At 47.2% G+C, this 22,584-nt stretch overlaps 1 protein-coding gene across 3 annotated transcripts in view; it reads right to left on the bottom strand.

Annotated features, from left to right (window-relative positions):
* prickle2b (prickle homolog 2b) overlaps nt 1-22,584 on the bottom strand; it is a 63,943-nt gene that overhangs the window by 3,255 nt on the left and 38,104 nt on the right. For 2 of the 3 annotated variants that reach the window (XM_047024761.1, XM_047024764.1), the window contains 5 exons: nt 7,063-7,246; nt 3,314-3,427; nt 2,989-3,126; nt 1,004-1,207; nt 392-578 (listed from right to left, as the gene is read on the bottom strand). In XM_047024761.1, coding sequence (XP_046880717.1) covers nt 392-578; nt 1,004-1,207; nt 2,989-3,126; nt 3,314-3,427; nt 7,063-7,246 — 827 coding nt within the window. Of the gene's footprint in view, nt 1-391; nt 579-1,003; nt 1,208-2,988; nt 3,127-3,313; nt 3,428-7,062; nt 7,247-11,753; nt 12,218-22,584 lie in introns of those variants that run through there. The other variant, XM_047024763.1, reaches the window with a different exon arrangement.

The following is a 22,584-nucleotide window of genomic DNA, read 5'->3' on the forward strand; positions in this document are numbered from 1 at the left end:
TTTGGATTAAGTTTAAGGGTCGGTTTGTGCTGTGTGTTGAGTTTTATGGCTGGTCCATGGCGTGACCGTGTACAATGGAGCCCATGTTTCAGCCTGTCCTTGCCCACGGGTGTCTTAACGCTAGGCTACCTCTGTGCATGACATCACATCACGCCATGCTGAAACGCTGAAGCAAAACCAGGTCACCTGCAGACTCTCCTCTCACGTCTAACTTTGAGCTTAAACCAGGTCATTCCACCCCTCTCTCCCAGTGCTACTCTGGTCTTCCCGCTGAAACCAGCCCCTCATTCATCTTGTATGTGCGTGTGTCGACGCTAGCGCTAGCGCGGCGCTGACGTTCCCTTCGCCGTCTGCTGTGGCGGTGATGGATGGCGTGCTGGCGGGGGCCTACCGATGTGCTCGCCGCAGGAGTCGCAGTACTCGGCGTAGAGGGACTCGAAGCAGGAGCAGCAGTAGGGACGGCCCTCCTTCATGATGTAACGCTGGCCGCCCAAGACCGTCTCACACTCGAAACAGCAGAAGTGCTTCATGTGCCAATGGCGTCCTTCTGCCTCGGTGCACTCATCCGCAAAGATGATCTAGAAAGACGGAGGGGGGGGGGGGGGGGGGGGGGGGGGGGAGAGGGGGGATGAGAGGAGTGAGGGATGAGGAAGGTATCATTTATCAAGGCGAGTATTCTTGGAAAGTTCCCTCCCCCCCCCCCCCCCCCACCCCTCTCTTTGCTGCAAGCCAATTACAAGAACTGACAGGACAAAGGCTCCAAGGCCATGTAGCTGGTATTCCCTGCTTCACCTCCCCCACTCTCCCATAATACGACTACTGTGTTACCTCATCCTGCCTGCCATGCGTTGATGGGGTGGGTCGATGAATTCTGCATGGCTTCCTTTTAATTATTCCCATGTTTTAGCCACTGTATTTAGCCAAGCTGGGAGTTAACCACAGGTGACTCTAGCTGGGCCTGTGTGTGTGTGTGTGTGTGTGTGTGTGTGTGTGAAGCACGTACCTCGTCGCAGGCCGTACAGCGAGGTTTGAGCCTCTCTGCGTGGTGTCTGCCACAGTAGATCTTGCCCTCCTGGTAGAAGTAGATGAGATCCACGAGCAGCTCGTCACACATGCTGCACACAAAGCAGCCAGGGTGCCAGCACACACCGTGACCTGCCCGCGACGCAAACACCGCTATGTCCCCGCCGTTGATCTGTCCTCCACACTGACAGGAGAGCAGGGCAGCAGAGAGAGGGGGAGGAGATAGGGAGGGGTTAAGAGAGGGAGGGGGAGAGATGGAGGGGGAGAGAGACGTGGATGAGGGAGGGGGAGTCAGACAGTATAGAGACAGGCAGGGAGGAAGGGGAGTGGAAGATGGTGAGATGTGGAGGAGAGAGGATGAAGGAGAGAATGACAGAGAGGAAGAGGTCAAGAAGTGAAGGGGGGATTGAAAGGGGTGGGAGGGGAGAGAAAAGGAGAGGGGGCGAGAGAGTTACAATCAGGTTATCTAACTGCCTCATGGATGCATGGAGGTCAGTGGGGGGATGGGATTAAATCAATACACACTCTGAGAACAATCTGCTCCTTCACACACTGCGTGTGAGTTTGTGTGCGTGTTGTACGTGCGTGTGTATTTGATGAGCTATGTGCTGAGCGAATGAGAAACATAGGACATAAAGCAGGTACACACGCAAGCGACACAGACATAGTGCTGGTGGTTTGGGCCTCTCAGGTCTCCAGTAAATCAGTGGCTGGGGGGGTTGAGGAGTGTGGAACTGTGTGAACACTACCGCACTGTATACTACAATCATACCAGGCCAAGACAACATCCGCAAGGAGATGAATCTTTGATAGAACACTTGGTCTTGGGGTACACTTTCAGAGAATATATTTTCAGAAGGATAGACTAAGTGTTCACATCTAATATTAAATTCTTACTGAAAAAAGGTCAGTTTCAATGTGAATGTCTCAAAACATAGCAATAAGAAGAAAAGATTGTCTTGTACGTTAAGGAGATGATGCAGGAACCTGTGTCTGGCGTATTAAATAAGTTAGGATAAAAGTTAGAACCACGAATGAGGACAAACACTGATGTGGATGCCAGCGTGTCATCCGGCCTGGCAAAGCAGCAGGACAGAAACAGCCTGCGTGGTGTGTGGTGTGTATGTGTCTGGTGTGTATGTGTGTGGTGTGTATGTGTGTGGTGTGTGTGGTGTGTGTGTGGTGTGTGTGTGTGTGTGGTGTGTCGTGTGTGTGGTGTGTGTGTGTGTGTGTGGTGTGTGGTGTGTGTGGTGTGTATGTGTGTGTGTGTGTGTGTGGTGTGGGTGTGGTGTGGGTGTGTGTGTGTTGTGTGTGTGTGTGTGTGGTGTGTGTGTGTGTGTGGTGTGTGTGGTGTGTCGTGTGTGTGGTGTGTGTGTGTGTGTGTGGTGTGTATGTGTGTGTGTTGTGTGGGTGTGTGTGTGTGTGTGTGGTGTGTGTGTGTGTGTGTGTGGTGTGGTGTGGTGTGGGTGTGTGTGTGTGGTGTGTATGTGTGTGTGTTGTGTGTGTGTATGTGTGTGTGTTGTGTGTGTGTGTGTGTGGTGTGGGTGTGTGTGTGTGTGTGTGTGTTGTGGGTGTGGTGTGTGGTGTGTGTGGTGTGTGTGTGTGTGTGTGTGTGTGTATGTGTGTGTGTGGTGTGTGTGTGTGTGTATGTGTGTGTGTTGTGTGTGTGTGTGTGTGTGTGTGTGTGTGGTGTGTGGTGTGGGTGTGGGTGTGGTGTGTGTATGTGGTGTGGGTGTGTGTGTGTGTGGTGTGGGTGTGGTGTGTGTGTGTGTGTGTGTGGTGTGTGTGTGGTGTGTATGTGTGTGTGTTGTGTGTGTGTGTGTGTGTGTGTGGTGTGTGGTGTGTGTGTGTGTGTTGTGTGTGTGTGTGTGTGTGTGTTGTGTGTGTGGTGTGTATGTGTGTGTGGTGTGTGTATGTGCTCCTTTCTCTCCCTGCGTAGCCGAGAAAGCTTGAAGGTGTCAGTACCTGTTCACAGATGGCTCCAGTCATCGTCACAGGGAAGGGTCTCACGTTGCCCCGGCCCAGATTCTCCCGTTTGCGCTGGTTACTGAAGAGCTTGAGCTCCCTCTTCTCCTCATCATCCAGAGTGTTACAGTAACGCACCTGAACACACACACACACACATTACAACACATGACCACCAGCAGTGTTTGCATTCCTACAGACTAGCCTGTAAACCCATCCAGACGATGGAGAGACTGATGTCCCTTCTGTAACCTCCACCTCCCCTATCTGTGGCCCCTTATCTGTGAGGGGCCTGGGGTCCCCAGGAGGGGGAGGGGGGGCTCACCTCATTGTCGTGGGGGGGCAGCTGGTGGAGCAGCTGCTTGATGCGGTGCTTTTCTCCCGGACTGTTCACATAGGGCACCTTGTCCTCAGGCAGGGAGCTGTAGTACTGATGCACCTGAAGGGGAGATGGAGAGGGGGGGTTAGTACAAGAGCATAGAGGACACAAGCATAGAACTAACTCATCCAAACACTCACACACAGAACATAGTAAATGTAGGGCATAACAATGTATGTCTGCAACTCTCCTACGCCCCCCCCCCCCCCACACACACACACACACACACACACAGGACACACTGCAACAACACACACATTTACAATCACTTTGATTTATGGGCCATCCGATTTAGACTTAATGGAGCCTGGCCTCTCTCACCCTCCCTCTCTCCCTTCCAGCATGTTGACATGGATGCATTAACTCCTTCCCATCCCACACACACACATGCAGATACATACAGTAATTAAACATGTGTGTCGGCTAGAGGATTCATGTCACTACCGCTATTTGAAATGACATTCTACAGTCCTCACGCAATGGCAGCCAACAATGAATGTCATTGGGGTGATATTTATGGTGTCGTCTGTAGTCCAGTGAACAGGGAGCACAACGTGAAGAGGGCCAGCGCTCACAGAGGACGAGGGAGGCCAGAACTATGAAGGCTTGAAGATTTAGGAGGGACTGTGCAGCCAACAGACCGCTACAGAGCTAGGAAAGGGGTGGGGGGGGGGGGGGGGGGGGGGGTCATGAGGGAGGAAGGGAGGGAGACAATAACAGAGTAGAGCGAGATGAGAAAGAGAAACAATCACTAGGTGTTCCGACATCGGCTGCATGAAACTCCTCCTCGGGGAGGAGTTAAAAACGTCTCCGTGTAGCCGGACACTCCAGCTTCTTGTGGTTTGCTGCCTTGACGTCAGTCATGGCCGATCAAGCGCTGTTTGCTTAATTTATCACTGACAAATTGTATTGTTTTCGCATTAGAACTCGCACGAACCAGTGCACTGAAATTTGTCATTTTATGTATTGGGCTGTTAAACTCTCTCTCCAATCTGCAGATTGATAATACAACCAAAAATTAATTAAACTTAGTCTTTCCGTTAGTGAAGAGGCAGACTAAAACACTTTCTTCAACAATAGTAGGCCATCACAGTCACAGTGTCAATAAAAGGCAAATATTTAATTGTACGGTTTGGTCCAGATTGGAGCATTGGCGAAACTGAAGGTGTCAGAATACAAACACGCGTCAAAGTTGTCGTGTGTGTGTCTGGCCAATCATGAAATAGCTGTGTCGTCATTAGAACCCGTGCAGTTGCTCTTGAGAAAATGTACTCGGCTACACAGCCAGCAGTTCTCGAATCAATCTCACGGTACTTTGATGGATACGTCACAGTGACCTAGGCTCGACCTATCAAGCCTATATTCTGACCAAGAGGCCACAGACTGGCTAATTTCAATAGCCTATCAAATCTATGGATCTTGTCTTACGGTGCGGTACACTCGATATGGCACACAGACAACATAGATACACTAAAGTTACAAAAAAAATGCCTCAGCATGTACTGACTGGAAGGACAAATAGATTTCCCGCCCATCGGAGTATGCTTGCTATCTGAGACATCTAGTTATTGTCTGTGGTTTTTAGAAATCAGATGACCAGCTTGTTCATGGTGGGATGTGCTTCCTCTGTGTGACGCCTCTCTGGCTGGGTTTCCTGTTGGCTTCACTGGTGTTGGCCAAAGATGAGGAATAAAGTCGCTTTGGGAGCCCTGCATACTTTATGACATGTCAAGAACTGATAAATCTGGAGACAAACACACACACACACACAGAAAGATACACACAAACACACACAAACCCACCCCCATCAGGATGAACAGGTAGGATAATAACTGTAATCAAAAAGCACACCAAACAGACAGATCTGCACAGAGACGTTTTACAGGCTCTGGAAATTGTAAGGCTTTGTGTTGGAGTGGGACAGTGACAGGGGTAGGAACCCCTTCACAGCTGGTTTTCATCTCTACTCACTGGCAGGCCTGACAGACACAAGACTTTCCCCAGTAACCAGTCCTGACAAACTGTACTAACAAGATAAAGTGTTTATTGGACATACCACACTCCAGAAACACACTATTACCAACATGGAAGAGTAGGACATTCCAGGTAAAAAGAAAATCTTCATTTTAACTATGTCAGGATAAGACAGGGAGCCATGGTTGCCTATACAGTCACAGTGCGCACTAGATGAAATGCAACCTGAAGTGAGGGTGGAATAGGTCTACTAGTTCTTGGCCAAGGAATCTCAAAGCTTTATGAGGTTCCTGGCATGTAGAGGAGCCGTCTCCTGTGGCAGTAGGTGGAACATCAGGCTCCAGCAGCAACAGAGATACATCAGCAACGGCTGCTTAGGAACATATTTGGCTTCTACGCGCGGTTTCCTGGCAACTTCCTGACATTTTATTAGGTCTTACATCCAGAGAGGGTGTGGATTGGCTGGAGCATCCTGAGTCTGAGCCCAACATGTCTCCAGCCCACTCAGTGATGGCTGGATAAGAGAGTCAGACAACCTCAGATCTTCCTTTGATAAAAATTTGTGTTTCAGGAACGAGTAATGATGAATGGAACGAATCATATGTAATGTGAAGTCTATAATTCAGTATGCAAACATTTTGCTGAGTTTGGTGTGGTTTGTACAGCCTCACATACAACCAGAGCTCTCAAATACGCCTATATACGACTAACCCCCAAAATCTGGAAACCATATCGGATTGAATACCTTCAACAGGCTTAGGCAAAACATCTAAAGTTACAACATGGTGACTTGACACCAGTAGAGAGTGAATAGCAGGCTGGTCTGCACAGAGCAGCGAGACGCGGTCCCTGTGGAGAAATCTAAACCCACTGCTCAGATCCAGGAGATTATCTAGTATTCACCCTCTCTCTCTCTGTGGCGGCACAGGGCTGGGTGATGAAAACCCCCTGAATGGGACTCCTTCCGCCCCTCTCAGAGGTCAAACAACACACCGTCTACACAGACTAGCCGCCCCGGTTGGGAAGAGATCAACAGCTACGCAAAAATTTGAAATAAAAACAGATAACTAAAAATAATTCTTGCACAATTCTCAAAAGGCATGTAATTTAGGAAACTTAACTGAAATATAAACTCCTGTACATGTATGTAGGTGAAAGGTTTCAGCTTTTGCTATCCAATACACAATCCCTTTGGCAGCCCCGACTCCTCCCCAGCCCACCAGGCATGTGCAGTGCTGCCTTACAGACGGAATGGTAATTGACTGGAGGTCACATGTGACCCTTGGGGAATGACAAATAGCTCTGCTCAGCTTGGGGGCAACCCAAAACGGGTCCAGGCTAACGGCGTATTGACCACCTCATTGCCCAGGCAATAAGGCTTGCTGTCAGTTCATCAAGAAAATGAAACTCCCGTCTATAAAAAGCTTCACAGTCCAATAAAGAACGCGCTCACATATGCACACCTACAGTCCACTGGAGTCTTATAAATGGTTATGGTAAAAGAGCACGGTCCATTTGATGCGTTTGCGTAGAGCTCAGCTTCGTAGGGCCAGTAAAAAGGAATGAATGATTCAGTAAACATTTTGCAAGCAGAATGAATGAGAAAGTAATTCAACGACTGGGACAATTCTCCTTTCCACATGACTTCACGCGTAACAAGTGAGCGTGCTCGTGTGTGTTTGGTGAACGTGCTCGTGTGTGTGGGCGAGAGGGGCCGGTACCTGTTCAGGTTTCAATCCGGGAGGCACCCAGGCGTACTCCTCCAGGGCGCAGCCGGAATCATCGTCAGAGGTGGAGTTCCTCTGGAAGTCGTACATCAGCTTGGTGACCGTTTTCTCCATCTCTAGAGGCATGGCCGTCACAACATGCTCCTCGCGACGACACTTACAATGGACACAGATCTTCCTGCAAGACGCAAAGAGAAGACAAATGTGAAGGACGTCTGAAGAAAGGGCCTCTAAAGGTTGTCATGACGAAAAGTACGACTGATGAACCAGGACCTGGAATTTTGACTTTCTTAAATGCATAAGTAGAGGAGCCACATTCTGATGTCTACTTGTCTTTGTTCTGAGGCGTTCTACAGCCAGTAGGAGGAAGATTTGACATTTAAACTCCCTCCACAGTTCAAAGGTTGAAGTTCACATGTCAAGGCTTCCTGCTGTGGCTCTCACTATGAGAGTCGAGTCTCAGAGATACTCTATCCCTCGTGGTCCTCTTGGCAATAGGAGAGAAACCATAATGACAAACAGGTTAGGGAAATGATTCGCCCCGAGCTATTGACATTGATGGAAAGCAGTACAGTAAATACACACATCACCCTCAGCCTTTACAAGGTTTGCTTCAAACGCTTGCAGATGCTATGAGAGGATAACCCTCGACTCTTCAATCAAGAGGAGTCACCCAGTCATAAAAGGACAGTATGTGTGTCTGCTCAGGGAGAGCAGGGATTGGGAGTTTGAGTTACTTCCCTGGTAGTGCACATGTATAAAAACGTTCTCCCCAACATGAAGGCACATAGAAGACAAAGACTGCAAAGGAACACACACAAAGGATAAAGAAACACACAAACTAAACACACTATATGACTTGATGTGTTATAATCAAACAAGCACAACAAAGCCACTAGTATATATAACTTTGATGTCCTTCAAATCGCCTGGCCCAGTACCCAGGGGAAAACCGGGTGGCCAGTAGGTCACATCCAATTAACCTCTCCTAGCCCACAGGCAACCCAAACAAGGATCCAATCCCATTAGCCCCACAGACAGATGCCTGTCAGGTAGCAAAGTGGAGAGGCTTCGGACAGGCTTACTGATGGTCTGTCTGACTGGGCTTCCTCGATGGAGCTGGCCTGGAGGCTTTTACAAAGCTTAGTGTGCAATTATTTATGTACAACACCTGCTGCGTATCCTTCAAAAACGTATGCAATGATATGCCCATGAAACTGTTTTTTCTTCCTTCAGTCCCCTCTTTGTGATTTGCTCGGTGACTGACGGACAGACCAGTGCTACCGAATGAGCCCGTCGGAAATTAGGCAAACTGCAACTCCAGTACCCTTGAGCAAGGACAATCAACCTCGCATTCCTGGAAGGTACAAGCTTGCCAACAGACTGCATGAATACTGAAACGTCACGATATTGCATGATGAATATTGATGGAGTGTTAAGGGGTGCAGAGAGCCAGTTCCTGCAGACTAAGTCATCAACCTTCTGACAAGCCCTTGGCAGGGGAGGAAGGGGGGGGTCTTAACAACCCCTCCCAGTGCTACGTCTCCACTGCCTGGGGCTGTACCACGACTCTCCTCATTACAACACAGCACATCTCCATCATTACTAATGCATGTGTGATTAACCAGATGACACCTGCTCTCTTTCTCTGGTTTCTTTCTCTCACAGAACTCAACATGCTGCATTAGAGTAGTAGAGCTGTTCAGGGGGGAATATGGTAACAGGCCTAATAAACAAGTAACGAACAGGCACACATACACACATCTCCCACTCTTTTTCATTCAGGTTACTGGATGATTCTGCCTGACAGCGAGCAGGCTTAGAGATAGGGATTTAAAAATAGCTTGCTGGAGCACATCAGCCCTACTGGACAGCATTTTATACTGCATTCCTGTGCAGAGGACAAAAAAACTTCAGAGGCCAACTTGGCACCTCTTTCACAATCTCGGTCGTTTGACGGCAAGAGGGCAAGAGCTTGAGGTCTGGGGAGCCGCCGTCTTTCCTACTCTATCACCACAGCTCTCCCCGGATCTTCTCTCTCCCACTCCCATTTGTTCTCCACCTCGGTCTCTCATTCTGGATGTATGGCTGTGTCTGCCAATGATTCACCACAGAAACATCTTGCCTCACTACATCAGGACTGGCAGAGATATGCCTGTGTTTCCCTCCAGATCTCATGATTTACAGCATGCAGCTCAAGACTGGGCTCTCCTACTGAAACCCTAGCCCAACTTCCCCCATGTCATCTGCATGATTTCAATTAGGAGGGATTGAGGGCTCTGGTAATACAAGTCAAGTACATCACAAACGCCTCGTAAAGAAGCCCCAGGGTTAAGAGAAGAGAATGAAGTCAACTGTTTTCCTCCTTAAACCGGACTGGCCTTCCCTCCCCTGGGGGACATAACAGCAGGCTTTTCATTGGTTGATGTGAGGAGGAAGCCTCCTAAATAGGGGTGAGGGTGAGGGGGGGTATAGTTGGACAGTAATCCCTGTGACTGTGCTCCAAGCAGACAATCATTTACCACACCGGGTTAATTATCCTTGTGCCACTCCTGCCAATTACCTTGGTAACGGTGGTGTTTAGATAGCCACAGTCTGATAGGACATCCATCAACTATACAGCCCCAGTTAAAAAGTGACATTTCAACCAACACAACTAAGACGTCAGACTTGAATCCTAGCAGGTTTCGCATGCTCTGGTTGTGCGGGGCATCCATTGTTTACCACATGCAAAAACTGGGACAGTTCTTCTAAGGATACGAGAAAACGTTGAAATGGGTTGAGTTCACACAGCTGGGCTTCACTTCAGTGCTGTCCAGAGCACAGCTTTAGGCCACATCGACAGAACCTTTTCTATTCTCTGCTATTCTAAAAATCTGCTCCCAATGACACAGGGCTGGCCTTGGTGAGCTGGATGTGGTATTCATAAGAAACCTCAACCCCCATTCACTCCCAGAACCACTGCAGCTTTTCCATGGCATCATCCTGGTCCGCCGGTCGATTTTTAAATGGTAGCTCTACAGAGGACAGGAGGACTGACAACAGCTGGGCGCATGCACTGGCCAAGTCTCTTCTTTCTTACTTGTTTTCTTTGGAAGTACAGGGAAAAAGGAGGACCGACTTAAAAAAAACAAAACATTTTGACTACCCTTTGTTCAGATAGATGAACGCTTTTATACATGTTTTTCCTTGAATTGAATGAAGCTGTTGTGGATTTTTTTTACTGGTTTTGTCTCCCTACTGTCTGTACATTGATTTGGGGTAGATATGTGACGGTTTAAACAAAGTTAAATAGGACTGGAAGTTTTTCTGACAAGAACTGAATTCAACAAATACATCTACTAGCACTCACAGACAACTAGTTCCAATATGTTACCCTTGATTCAGATTGGGTTTGTGACCATCTGCTGTGATACATCAGAGGCCTACCCCTCTCTCCTGCAACACACAGGCACCTGTAGATAACCCAACACACACAACTACAGATAACAAACACAAGTACAAACACCAACTTGAAACGGAACACAGCTATAAACTATGCCCTCCGCGAATGAGACCAATATACAATTTCCTCTCTGATTGAGAAACACATATTCACACTCTGTCTTGCATTAAAGTCTAGTGTGGGAAGTCCAGGAAATGAGACATGAGATTTCTGTAACCTCTAACTGAAGGAGATGCTGCTTCATGCAGATCATATTTATACGTGTTGACTTGTTTAATAAACGTAAGAGTTATGTAGTTAGATACCACCAAGGAGACAGGTTCTTTTTGCCTTTCAAGACATCGGTTGTACCCAAGGAAACTTGACTATAATAGTGAGAAACTGACCTGCAACCACGGAGCAAACCACCCGTGTAGCCTACTGTTATAATAATTATATTGGTTGGTATAATGCATTTCTTCCAACATTCGTCTATCTGAAAGGAAATAACTTTGATAAACAAAATCTGAATCCCAGTCAACACAACAACAGACTGGAAAATTATAAAGACAGCAATCTTTTTGACCTTGGTTTATAATCATCTGCCAATTCATATGTAAGTCTACTGTCAGAGACGTAAAATGACTATTTTGAGACCGACAGACTTCTTCGTCAGAGATCGACCCTCGGGGCCAGCTGCTGAACTCACATTATTCATTATTCCTCAATCAGTCCGTTCATATGCTAATCCAAAGTGACCTACACTGACTCAATCAATCCCGTAGCCGGACAGAACAGAGGCAACACAACAAAGACTATAATCCGACTGAAAAGTGCAGGCCGGTTTGACCGCTGCGCCACGGAGAGAAAGGGGATAAAAAACGTCCAGTAGCTTTTGCTCGCTTCGATGACGAACTGAGACAGAGCCCAAGATTGTTGCAGTCTGGAGAGGGCTATGCTGAAACGCAGCACATTAAACGGTAAACTCAAACTTTGTGAGAACAAAATTATAACGCTTTTCGGAGATGATTAAATCCTTATAATAATGATAATAACATATTTTAGATTTGTCACATGGGTAATATTTGAGGATGGTTTCATTGAGCGTGGTCTATGTAAGATGAAGGAAAAAAGATTAGACATCAATAATTTAATGTAACTTCTAATTCTGAAAAGGCTACATAGACAGACATTTAGACGCTATCCTGCAGCTGTGCAAACACAGCTTGGCTAGTGAGCAAAAGGTGCAATGTATGCTTACCTTCTTAAAAAGTAGAAGGGAGGGAGTCCAGACCCCTGCTCTCAGTGCTGATAGTTTCAAAACTGTCTTTCCTCATTGCACACTTTACACAGTTCCTCCATCTCCGTCTTGCCACGAAACACCTCACTCTACCTCACTCTCTGGTGGCGACGCCGCAAACTGTTTCCCTATAATGTCCCCTCCGCTACCCTAAACTCCACTCCTCGGATGTAAACGACCGGAACCTTTGAATTGAGAAAATCCAACTCTTGGCGCAAGCATACAATTCTTCCTTTTCAACGCTTCGAAACGAAAGCTCCAAACAGTACTATCCAAACGAATGAATCCGCTTTAGAGACTGGCGTCCACGAGCTAGCAAATAGAATGGTGATCCATGGGGACTCCTTCGGTGCGTAACCGCACGGAGCGCTAGGCAGAGAGTCTCGCTCGCCAATGACTGAATAGCGGAGGTGCTTCTCTTCTGCTCACACTGCCCCCCTTGCACCGCCCCCCACTCCGAATACTAATGACCACGCGTGATGTCAGCAAGTCACCGGCCTAAACAGTTGTATAATTAGCGACGCGAATGGCTTGTGTTTTGGAATCATTTGCATGTAAATTAAAACACTTTCCTGAATCAACTGCCCCTGGGCAATCCGCTAAAAGGAAACAGAAAGCCTGAGAGAAAGGGAGACTGAGAGAAGGGACGACTGAACAGAAGAGCCGCGGGATACTGTCCTGAGGAAAGGGAGAGCCACAGCGAACATAACGGCGATGCTTAACATACTGGCATTAGCAAGATAATGGACAACAGGCTTACAGACCAAGAAAAAGGCACAGTAGGCCTATCGAATAGTATTGTGGAATGGAATAAGGAACGTCATAAAACCATATCCTTTATGCACTACAAGTGCACGTTTATGCACTCGTAAAGTGGTATAACTTTAAAGACGGCAGATCTAATAACACCACTGAAGACCAACATAGCTACAGTGCTCTAACAGGTGTAATATCTTCAAAGGTTGTGGTGAGGTCATTTGTATTGCTTTTCTTTTGAGGCTTTTCACCTCCACCACATCCTTATTTTAACTTGGGTAGAGCAACCAAAACACATGCTCTGAGAATGTTTTTACACTGTTAGGGATCTGGTTGGTTGATATTAATGTCTTAATTGTGGAGTCATGGAATCAAGCTACCTACACGAGTGACAGAACAAACACCCTGATGGGTCTCTAACAGATTACCTCCATCTCGGCTATTTTAGTTTAACTTAATCTGTCAAGCATGGCTATAAACCAGTAATACTGACCAATCATGTTCTGGAATCTGTCTGCTTGGACTGTTGCTGCTCTGCTAATTTGTGTTTGTCTAGTGCTGCTTGCTTTGAAAGAGTAAAAGTAATAGCCAAACAAGGCAAAACAGCAGAGTTACCATCTATGGATGATAATAAATAAAATGGAAGAGGAAAATGACAGGGAGCGGGTTTGGAATCAAATAAAAGTTTGTGTTTATATTTCCTCAGAGCCTTCTATGCAGATAAACACTACAACAGGAAAGCACATACGCTTTGAAGCTATTGAAAACAGCCCATGGCTATGAACAACATCTCAGTTTGAGGTCAAAGCTAAGATCTCTCTCCGTTCTGCTAAGGCGTCCCAGAGTTGGCCTCTGGTACCTCAGATTTCTGTTATTTGTTTCTAGCCTCAATCTCCCTCTCACACGTGGCCAAGCACCTCTCGTCGGTGTGGTATGGCCCAGACCCACACACCAGCACACATAATCCCTACCCCTTTACAAACACAAGAGTATCAATTACCTCTCAGCCTGTACTTAAGGCCTATCCACAGGCTTTTACAGGGAGCCCTAAGTGACAGCGTCTCAGCTCCATCCAGCCACAGAGCGGGTGGACCGGTCCCGGGTCTGTTGCTGCCCCAGATAAGTTGGGACCTTTCCCCAATAAACTGGTCTCCAGCCTGCAGCAGGCTGCTTTAAATGCCTTCCTGAGCCCTCTATAAAAGCATGGCGGGGTCGGGGAACATGCCACAGATAGCACTGACTCGGCTGAAGGGATGGAGAGCCTTGTCTTGGTAATTTTAGACAGGGAGATAAACAGGCTCCCTCCGTTTCAAAGCATGCTAGAGCATATCAAGGCTTTTGTACCTATAAAAACACAGAATGAGTGATAGTGTATACTTGTTGCCCTGGGGGAAAGAACTAGCAAGTTATAGTTCTTGAGAGAATCTTATCATACAACAATATTTGGCAAGACCTACAAAGGAAGGAAGGAATTTATAAAAGGGGAAACTTATTTCTGTAAAAATGCTGAATGTTGTCACTGTGGTCTACTATTCAAACATGGAGCTGATCCAACAATCCAAAATAATCTTCAATGTCATTTTTTTGTCACGAGAACACCACCCTCTCATCTCCTTTCATGTGGCAAATGCTGATGGCTATCATTCTGAGTCAACACCCAGGCAGCTGGGACTCACCCCAACAGCTGACATCCAACAGAGAGAGAAGGAGAGAGAAAGAAATAGAGAAAGAGAAGGAGAAAGAAAGAAAGAAAGAGAGAAAGAAATATTGAAAGAGAGGAGAAAGACAGAGAAATGAGAGAAAGAGAATTTTCTGGAGTGACTCTTCGATGAAATAATCAACCACATTCCTCTTTGGAAGCAGGACAAGGTTTGCACCAAAAAGTAGTTGGGACTAACTTCCTCTCTCACAACCTCTCTGCCAACTTAGAGTAGAGGGAGCGGGGGGATTGTGGGGGTTGGAGTAATTCCAAAAATCTCTGCCACACCACCCCACAATTCTTCTATCAGCCAATCCCATATGCTTTGTCCATAAACTGGATTTAGAGAGTGGCGAGACTGGGGCAGAGGATCCTCAACCGCCCTTCTGTAACAGTGTTCCCAGAGCAGATAAGTGTCTATTACACACTCCATGTTGAACCTTAAATGGATTAATTTCACACGGACCGAGTGGTGACATCGTATTAGTCATTGAAGAGGAAACAGGGAGGAAAGAACCGAAAAAAGCCATTTTGGCAACATTTTGAATCAGCTTTGGATTTGTCAACCAGTCCTTCCCTCCTCTCTCTCTCTCTCTCTCTCTCTCTCTCTCTCTCTCTCTCTCTCTCTCTCTCTCTCTCTCTGTCTGTCTGTCTGTCTGTCTGTCTGTCTGTCTGTCAGTCAGTCAGTCAGTCAGTCAGTCAGTCAGTCAGTCAGTCAGTCAGTCTCTGGGGTGTGGAGGCGTCCAGCAGGCTGTGGAAGCCATTAGGCCACAGAGAGGACTCCCCCTGCAGTGAGGGCCTGGGCCGAGCCTCTGAGACTGACCTTGTGAAATGAGTCGAGGGGGGGGAAGGGGGGGGGGGGGTCATTTCAGCCCCTTCTGGCACACTTCTTCAAGGGCTCTTTAGTAAAGAGGCGAGCCCCCCCCCCCCCACTACCTACCAACCAACCATCCATCAGACCATCCATCTCTACCTTGGACAGAGGGTCTCTGGGGCTACAGAGCACGTTTGGGAACGTGAGGGCTGTTTCTGCGCGAGCATTCCCAGATCTACATGTGGATTCTGATTCAAAACATAACTGGGTCACATTGGCCTGTGGAGCGGATGGGAGGAGCTTTTAGAGGAAGTGAAGAGGTTATGCTGTAGTAAATGTACAATGTGGGGAATGTGGAATGGCGAACACGTGACAATGAAATATATGAAATGGCAGTTGTGACAGTATTATTACTATTTCCCATCAGTTGTATATCCTGGCTTTCATGACCCAACTGTTCATACGTACCTCAATGACTCATAAACACTAAAGCATACCACTGACACAACATGATACATTTATTTCTATTTCTAATGATCCAGAGCCCTCATGACCTCCACTGTGTGTCAGTACCTCTGCAGCTCCAAGGGCCGGATCTCTCCCACTGAGAAATGATTAGGCAGCTGTGGTGAGTGGGAGCTTCACTCTAGAACTTTCCACAGCCTGTCAGAAAACTCATGCAGCAGCCCTCTACCTGCAGTTGCCACGGCTGCCATCCGGAGTGACCAGATGTTCCATTAATAATGGATATTAGAATCCTCATTAGCCTGGCCACAGCAGGGAAACAACACTGCAGCTTGATACATGATATTAGCTCATTCTGTCAGAATACGCAGGTCAACACAATAAGCCATTGTGGTAGGTGACCCTCGATGCTCAGACTACTTTTCTGGAGCATTAAAAGAACATGAGCGTTACCAGGCGAGGAACAATAGATCGTAGACAAGAAAAACGACACGTTGAAAATCCATCTTGGAAAATATTCCCTGGATGTAAAAAGAGAGTGGAAACTACAAACCCGATTTGCTCGAAATTCTGAACTTCTGCGAAAGAAAATCATACATAGAATTTAGGCTTTTTTCAAGGTTTAGACAGGCCGCTAGAAAACTGTTGAGAGGAGCAGTACCAGTTCATTATAATGTACATGTACCTGTACTTGTTACAAATGACCCCAAAAAAAATAGGAACTTGAATTCTTGCTTCCTCTTGGAGGTCTGGAGCCCCTAGCACAGTCAACATGTCGAGAGGGATCAACCCCTCCTGCTGAAGCCAGTGACCTGGGTGGCGCTCCACTTTCTCCACAGCACTCTTGTAATGGTTTAAGCCCAAACTTTTAGTTAAATAAACTCAACGCTCAAGTATGCCATGCTTAAATATTTAGTTTGGGTGAGATGGGAAGACTGCTGGAAGGAGAGAGAGGGATCTGTCAGAAAGAGCCAGGCCTAAGGGCTTCTGTCCATTCAAGTTCAGGAAGAGCCAGAGTTCACAGCACAATGCTTATGTGGACAGAGAGCTTAGTTTGATCTGCAATTTGTTATCAACACAATTCTAACCCCCCAGCAAAATATCTTCCCAGCTTCCACTTCTCCTCCTCTAGCTACATCAGGCAGCGTGTTTTTTTGGGGGGAGGGGGCAAACAACTAAATAAGGATAACATTTCAGAACCTGTCAGTCATGCTGATTATGTTTGTTAAAATGCAATTAAAATATATCTGAGCTCATTTGAGCCACTTCAAACGATACCTCCAAAGGGAACCAATATGGATTCATGTGTCAGCCTTCCAAGAAGCTATCATGTTAAGTGGGTCCGGAGAAGGGCACATCATTTTAACTTCCTTTTGCACCCATATCATGGACACACACACACAAACAAATGTCTGGCAAATGAATCAACATAGAAAGTCAGGCAGGGTGTGGATCTGAGCCCAGGATGAACTGCTGTAGTTTCCTGTTACAGGAGAGAGAGTGAGAGGGGGGGGGGGAGAGAGAGAGAGAGGGGGGGGAGAGAGAGAGGGGGGGGGGGGGAGAGAGAGAGGGGGGGAGAGAGAGAGGGGGGGAGAGAGAGAGAGGGGGGGAGAGAGAGAGGGGGGGAGAGAGAGGAGAGAGAGAGAGAGAGAGAGAGAGAGAGAGAGAGAGAGAGAGAGAGAGAGAGAGAAGGCCAGGACACACTTTCATTTATTTTTGGCTGAACATCGAAATACCTCAGACCTAAGATTTACAACAGCAAACACAACCCCAAAATCTAATCACAATTGTTTCAGTCTGATACAAGCAACAAACCCCTTACTGCAGGGGAAGATCCATTCCGTTATCAGAGGTTAGTAAATCATATAACAGACCATATTGCATCTCAGTATTCATATGAAGTCTGTCTTATCTATTTAATGCCAAAGCAACCAGGATTGATCGTGTGGAGGAACTAGCCGCCCTAATCACAAGCCCATTTGTCCCCTTTCACCTCAATAATTCAGCCTAAATTGTTTCATTTAGATATCTATCTCACTGTGGGAAGCAGGTTGGAGCACTGCAGGCTACTCTAAAATGAACTGATTGGATAAAACAGTGGAACAAAAGAAGAATCACTTTCATTTGCTTTGTACGAGAAGGAACAATTATATCCCATTATGCAAACAATGGCAGTGAAAATAGACACACAACAGGGATTAAAAATCGGATTTAGGAGTTTGTTGAATAGAAGACAAGCTGATGACACAGTAAGATAAGAGTAGCCGAGAAAAAAAAATGCAGGGTGGCTTATCACAATGTTGAGCTCCTTAGAGGGGGGTCTATCATCCAATCAACAGCATTTCATCTCAACCAAACCTGAAGCGATGCAAGCATCCATTCGTTCACCTCCAACAACTGTCTGTCTTGCGCTCAGGCAATCCATTGCTCCTCAACTCTACCTTATTACATAATTTCCTCCAACAAACAGGGATCAATTATGAGAATGAGGCACGCGTGCACACACACACACAGTCGATATAGCCACAGCGATTCCTTCCACAGAGTCTGGGGCTATTATGGATTGTTGACAAACTGCCATTACTCTGGGCTTGAGAGACAAACTGCCATTACTCTGGGCTTGAGAGACAAACTGCCATTGCTCTGGGCTTGAGAGAGCTATTGGTTTCAGTATCAATGAACAGCATTGACTGTGGGCTGAGATGGGACTGAGGGTATTGGCACCACAAGGACAGAAGAGAGATCATAGGCTGAAGGACTAGTGACTCATCCAACCTGTGAACTGTCATCAGGCACACATGCACACTCTACTGAGCCTAGTATTATAGCCTATACCTTCCCATTTCCTGTTTTATAGAGTAACTCACACAAAATGTATTCAAGTCTTAGGTATTTCAACAGGTTTGCATTGCACCAGGTAGTAACACTGAAAACAAATGCTCAATATTCCTACATTGAAATGGGTTTTGCTCCATAGTTTTGCTGCCGTTTTTTCCTTCTTCGTTCTTCTTATGTAGAGACTGTGGGCCATTAGTAATCACTGAGAGAGCAACACCATGAGAGGAACTAAATGACCCAGGCCCACGACTGTTTATACTAGACCAGCCTGCCATTCGCCTCTGTTTATTTGAACTGTGAACCACACTGTGTATGTGTCTATGCCTGTTTGTTAGTGTTTCTATGTCTGTCGGAGAGACCGGGGGTGAACATTTGCCTCCTCTGAAGAAATCCTGTTTCTTGCCTCCCTTTCACACCCCTCCACGCTCTTCGCACGCTTTTCACAGCACGTTTATCTTCCCCGCGGGCTCCCGGAGTTCCTTTGGTTCTCCAGGCACAGACGAGCCTCTGTGTAGCCCAGCCAGGGCTGCCCCGAGTAGGCATGGGCAGGAGAAACACCCCATCGCCCTCCTGGAGATCCAGACACAAGGCTGGCTTCTCTGACCCACATATGGAAGAGCCTCATTCATCCCGACACAGTTAGTAGCCATTGGTCGGATCCTGAGTCCCTACAAACACAATGATACTGATTATGTATGGAGATTATTCTTAGCATTGCTTGTAAAGAGGGAGAGAGGGGGGGGAATGGTGAATTTGGGACTGGACTGGTAACAGTGTCTGGGGTAGGTGGGGAGGCATAAAATCATCAATGAACCCACTGTTTTCAACCAACAGTCACTGAAACAGAAGACCAACCAAGTAAGAGTGTAGTACTTCTAGATAACATAAGAGCGCATAAAACCATACACACAAACGTATACCTGTCCATATGCAGGACTATTTGACGGGGTGAATGTTCAGAAGTAGCCAAAAAGTACCTCGACTGACATTTTCTGAAGGACCAGTGGGCTGTAATTCAGCAGCAAACCGTTGCTATTTCCGACCCTTCTCCGTCTAAGAGTGGTTAGCTTGGAAATGGCATCACACGTCAGAAGTTATAAACAGCATTCATTCTGATTATGTTTAATTCACCCTGGCATGAGCAGTCACACAGAACAAAGTTATGCCAATGGATCAAATCTGCTAGACATCGGACATTTCGTATGCTAATCCATCACGGCGAAAGTGCATAGCAACAGTAAAGCCGTCGGGGTCTGTTAAGTGTCGAGTCAAACACATAATCAGAGCCCCCACTTTCCTTCAGAAGATTCCAATCCATTTGAGTCTCCCCTAAAGGCGCGTTGACTTAGAGACTTGCTGTTTATTCATGCGAAAAATGTTGAACCCTCTCACTTGCAGGAGGAAAGAGTAATCACAGAGCATTAGCCCCCTTTCCTCTGTTGCTATGCACTGTATCTGTGGCTTGCAGCAGTCCTTCACACAGACAATTCAAACACATACACCAACTTAGAGTGAAACACCCCCCAAAAAAGGAAAAGAAAGCCAAATATTTCATTATCAAACACCATGACTAAACATTGAGTGCCAGGTATGCAGTGTGACCCATATCCTCTGAGTGGAATGATCCCAGTATAACAGTGTAAGTCAGTGTATCAGTGTCAGTCTAATTCATTCCAAAAACAGATCCAAACCCCTTCTTGGATTGAAATTTGCCACGGCATTCTAATAGGAAAAATCCCTTGTCAATTCATTATAGCTTGAATATATCCCCCATGTCAAATTGTATCAATTTCACTGAGAGGAATTGGAATCGTGATCGGTTGCCTGCCCACTCTCGCTCTGGTATCTAGGCCAGTGTACCAGTGGGCAGAGTGGAGCCTGCTGTTATGATTTGGGCAGAGAGAATGTGCGTGCCACGGCACTGGCTGCCAGAAGACTGGCGCTGGCGTCCACTTGAATCCCCCTCAGGTTGCCCAGCCACCCTGAAGGAGGAGATGGATGTCAGAGACAACACACCCTCAGCTGGCAGAGTGAGCAGGGGGGCGAAGGAATGCAGAGGTGGAAGGAGAAAGACAGAGGGTGAGAAACAGAGAGGGAAAAAAAAGGAAATCTAACAATGGAGGCAGGGAAGATGGAGAGACAGAGAAAAAGCTAGTATGTGAAACATATCTCCCTTTGGATTGAATCACTTTTTTTCCCCCCACTGCTTTTCTGTCCTACGTATTCGTCATATCAGTGTTTTATATAAAGACCTGTGAGATTGCTGCTGATCAAAGACAGTGTATTCTCATCATACAAGAACTCAAGCATCTCAGATGGGCTTGCTGCCTATCATCTGGTGCAGTGGTGCCTGTGGCCATCGGTACATCAGCTGTCCTCAGTCAATACAGCCTCCTGAGAGGCTGTGCTGCCTCTGATCACTGCCCTGATGGGCTGCCTACCCGCCATTGTTGTGGCTATTGATCACAACCTTTTAGCATTCAGCAGCTGGGTCTGACCATGCCTGTTTCCTCTGTGATCCCTGAAGGCCAGACCGTACTAGCCGATCACCACACAGTTTCATCACACACAAAGTCGTATTGATGACCCATACAAACGCAGGTTGAGAGGGCTTCTTGGATATGGGGAGTTGTTTTCGTTTTCCTGAACAATCAACCAAGTCCAGCTTTCTCAGTCAGTCACGCGAAGTGGACAAAAAAAATAATCGAAGTGAAGATGGAGTAGGAGAGAGAGTGGTTTGTGAAGACACAGCACGACTGAGGGTTAGGCAGAGAAACGCATGAACAACACATGAACTCTAGCATCTGGGATGTGTTTGGTGTACATATGCAAGTTTCATTCTAGCAGGGTTTCTGCAAGCAAAGTACTGGATGTTCTCACTAGACAAAGAGATTGGAAAAGAGAGAGAGAGAGAGATTATTAAAAAGTGTCACAAAGATGAATAGAGGGAGGGAAGGGAATAACAAACCAAGAGAGAAATGGAGAACAAAAAGGACTGAATGAAAAACCAGCCTAGAGGAGTTCCTCCAACAAGCTCCTTCACACTCCTAACATTCTCAGCTGCAAATGACTGTTTTAGAGTGCAGGGGTGAAATTCAGCACCCCCCTGGCCAGCGGGTTGGGTAAACTGTAGAGATCCTGTGTCGGCCCACAAACACAGCACTTCATCTTGGGGGAGCGCGACCCAGACCCCACGTAGTGGACAAGCGTACGGTGACAAACTGTCCTGAACTGAACATGCAGTACTTTAACTGGAACAGTCACAGCCAAGTCCTAGACCTATTTAACCTCTCGGTTTCCTGCCATCCCCTTGATTGTAAAGCATGCTACTGTGCTGAGGAATAACCGACCAAAGCGAGGGAGACCGAGGAGGGGTGGGGTGACAGAGCGTCTTAATCAGAGCACTCATCTTGGAAGCAGACCATGTTTGGTGTCACCGCTCCTGTGGTAGACACCATGTCCCATGTGTTCCTGCTGTAGGCTGAGCAGCAGCTCGTGTGGCCTAGCAGCCACTTGCTGGCCTCTGAGCTCCAGCGCTCCACATCTGGGGTGGGTGCGGTCAGCCAGACACAAGCAGGCCCCAGCAGCAGCCAGACCTCAGCTCTGCCGGTCACACACACTAACCCCAGAGTGTGAATGAAGAGGGAGAGCAGGCCATGGTGTGTGTGTATGTGTGTGTGTGTGTCTGGTGGTGTGTTTGTGTGTGTGTGTGTTTGGTGGTGTGTGTGTGTGTGTCTGGGAGTATGTGTGCGTGTCTGGTGGTGTGTCTGTGGGGGGTGGGGTAGTAAAAGGGCTCTTACACAAAGGCTGGCTTTTGAGCAGATTTGCTGCTCTCAGCATCAAAGAATCGATGGTAAATGACATCTTCTCCGACCAAGGAAGTACATAAGAAGGCCTTGGTTGTGGGCCGAGAGGAGGGAGACTGTGGGCAGGCAGCAGGTTGAGAAGTGGGTGTGACGGGATGGGACCAGCTCATCTGGCACACACATCAAGGTGAGGTATTTCTGCTGTGTCCTTGAGAGCAGCCTCTCTCACCCTCCACCTCCGCAGAAGTCGGCCTACTGACTCCACAGGGCTGCCCTGGGCTGTATATCACCCCAAATGTATGGTAGCAGCCAAGCAAATAGGCCAGGAAAAAAAGAATCAAATGGGCAGATTATGATAAGGAGCCCATCGTTCCTGTAATGAAACAGGCTGGTAGGATGTGGAGCTGGCTAGAT

Source organism: Hypomesus transpacificus, chromosome 9 (assembly GCF_021917145.1).
Source record: "Hypomesus transpacificus isolate Combined female chromosome 9, fHypTra1, whole genome shotgun sequence".
Classification (NCBI taxonomy): Eukaryota; Metazoa; Chordata; class Actinopteri; order Osmeriformes; family Osmeridae; genus Hypomesus; species Hypomesus transpacificus.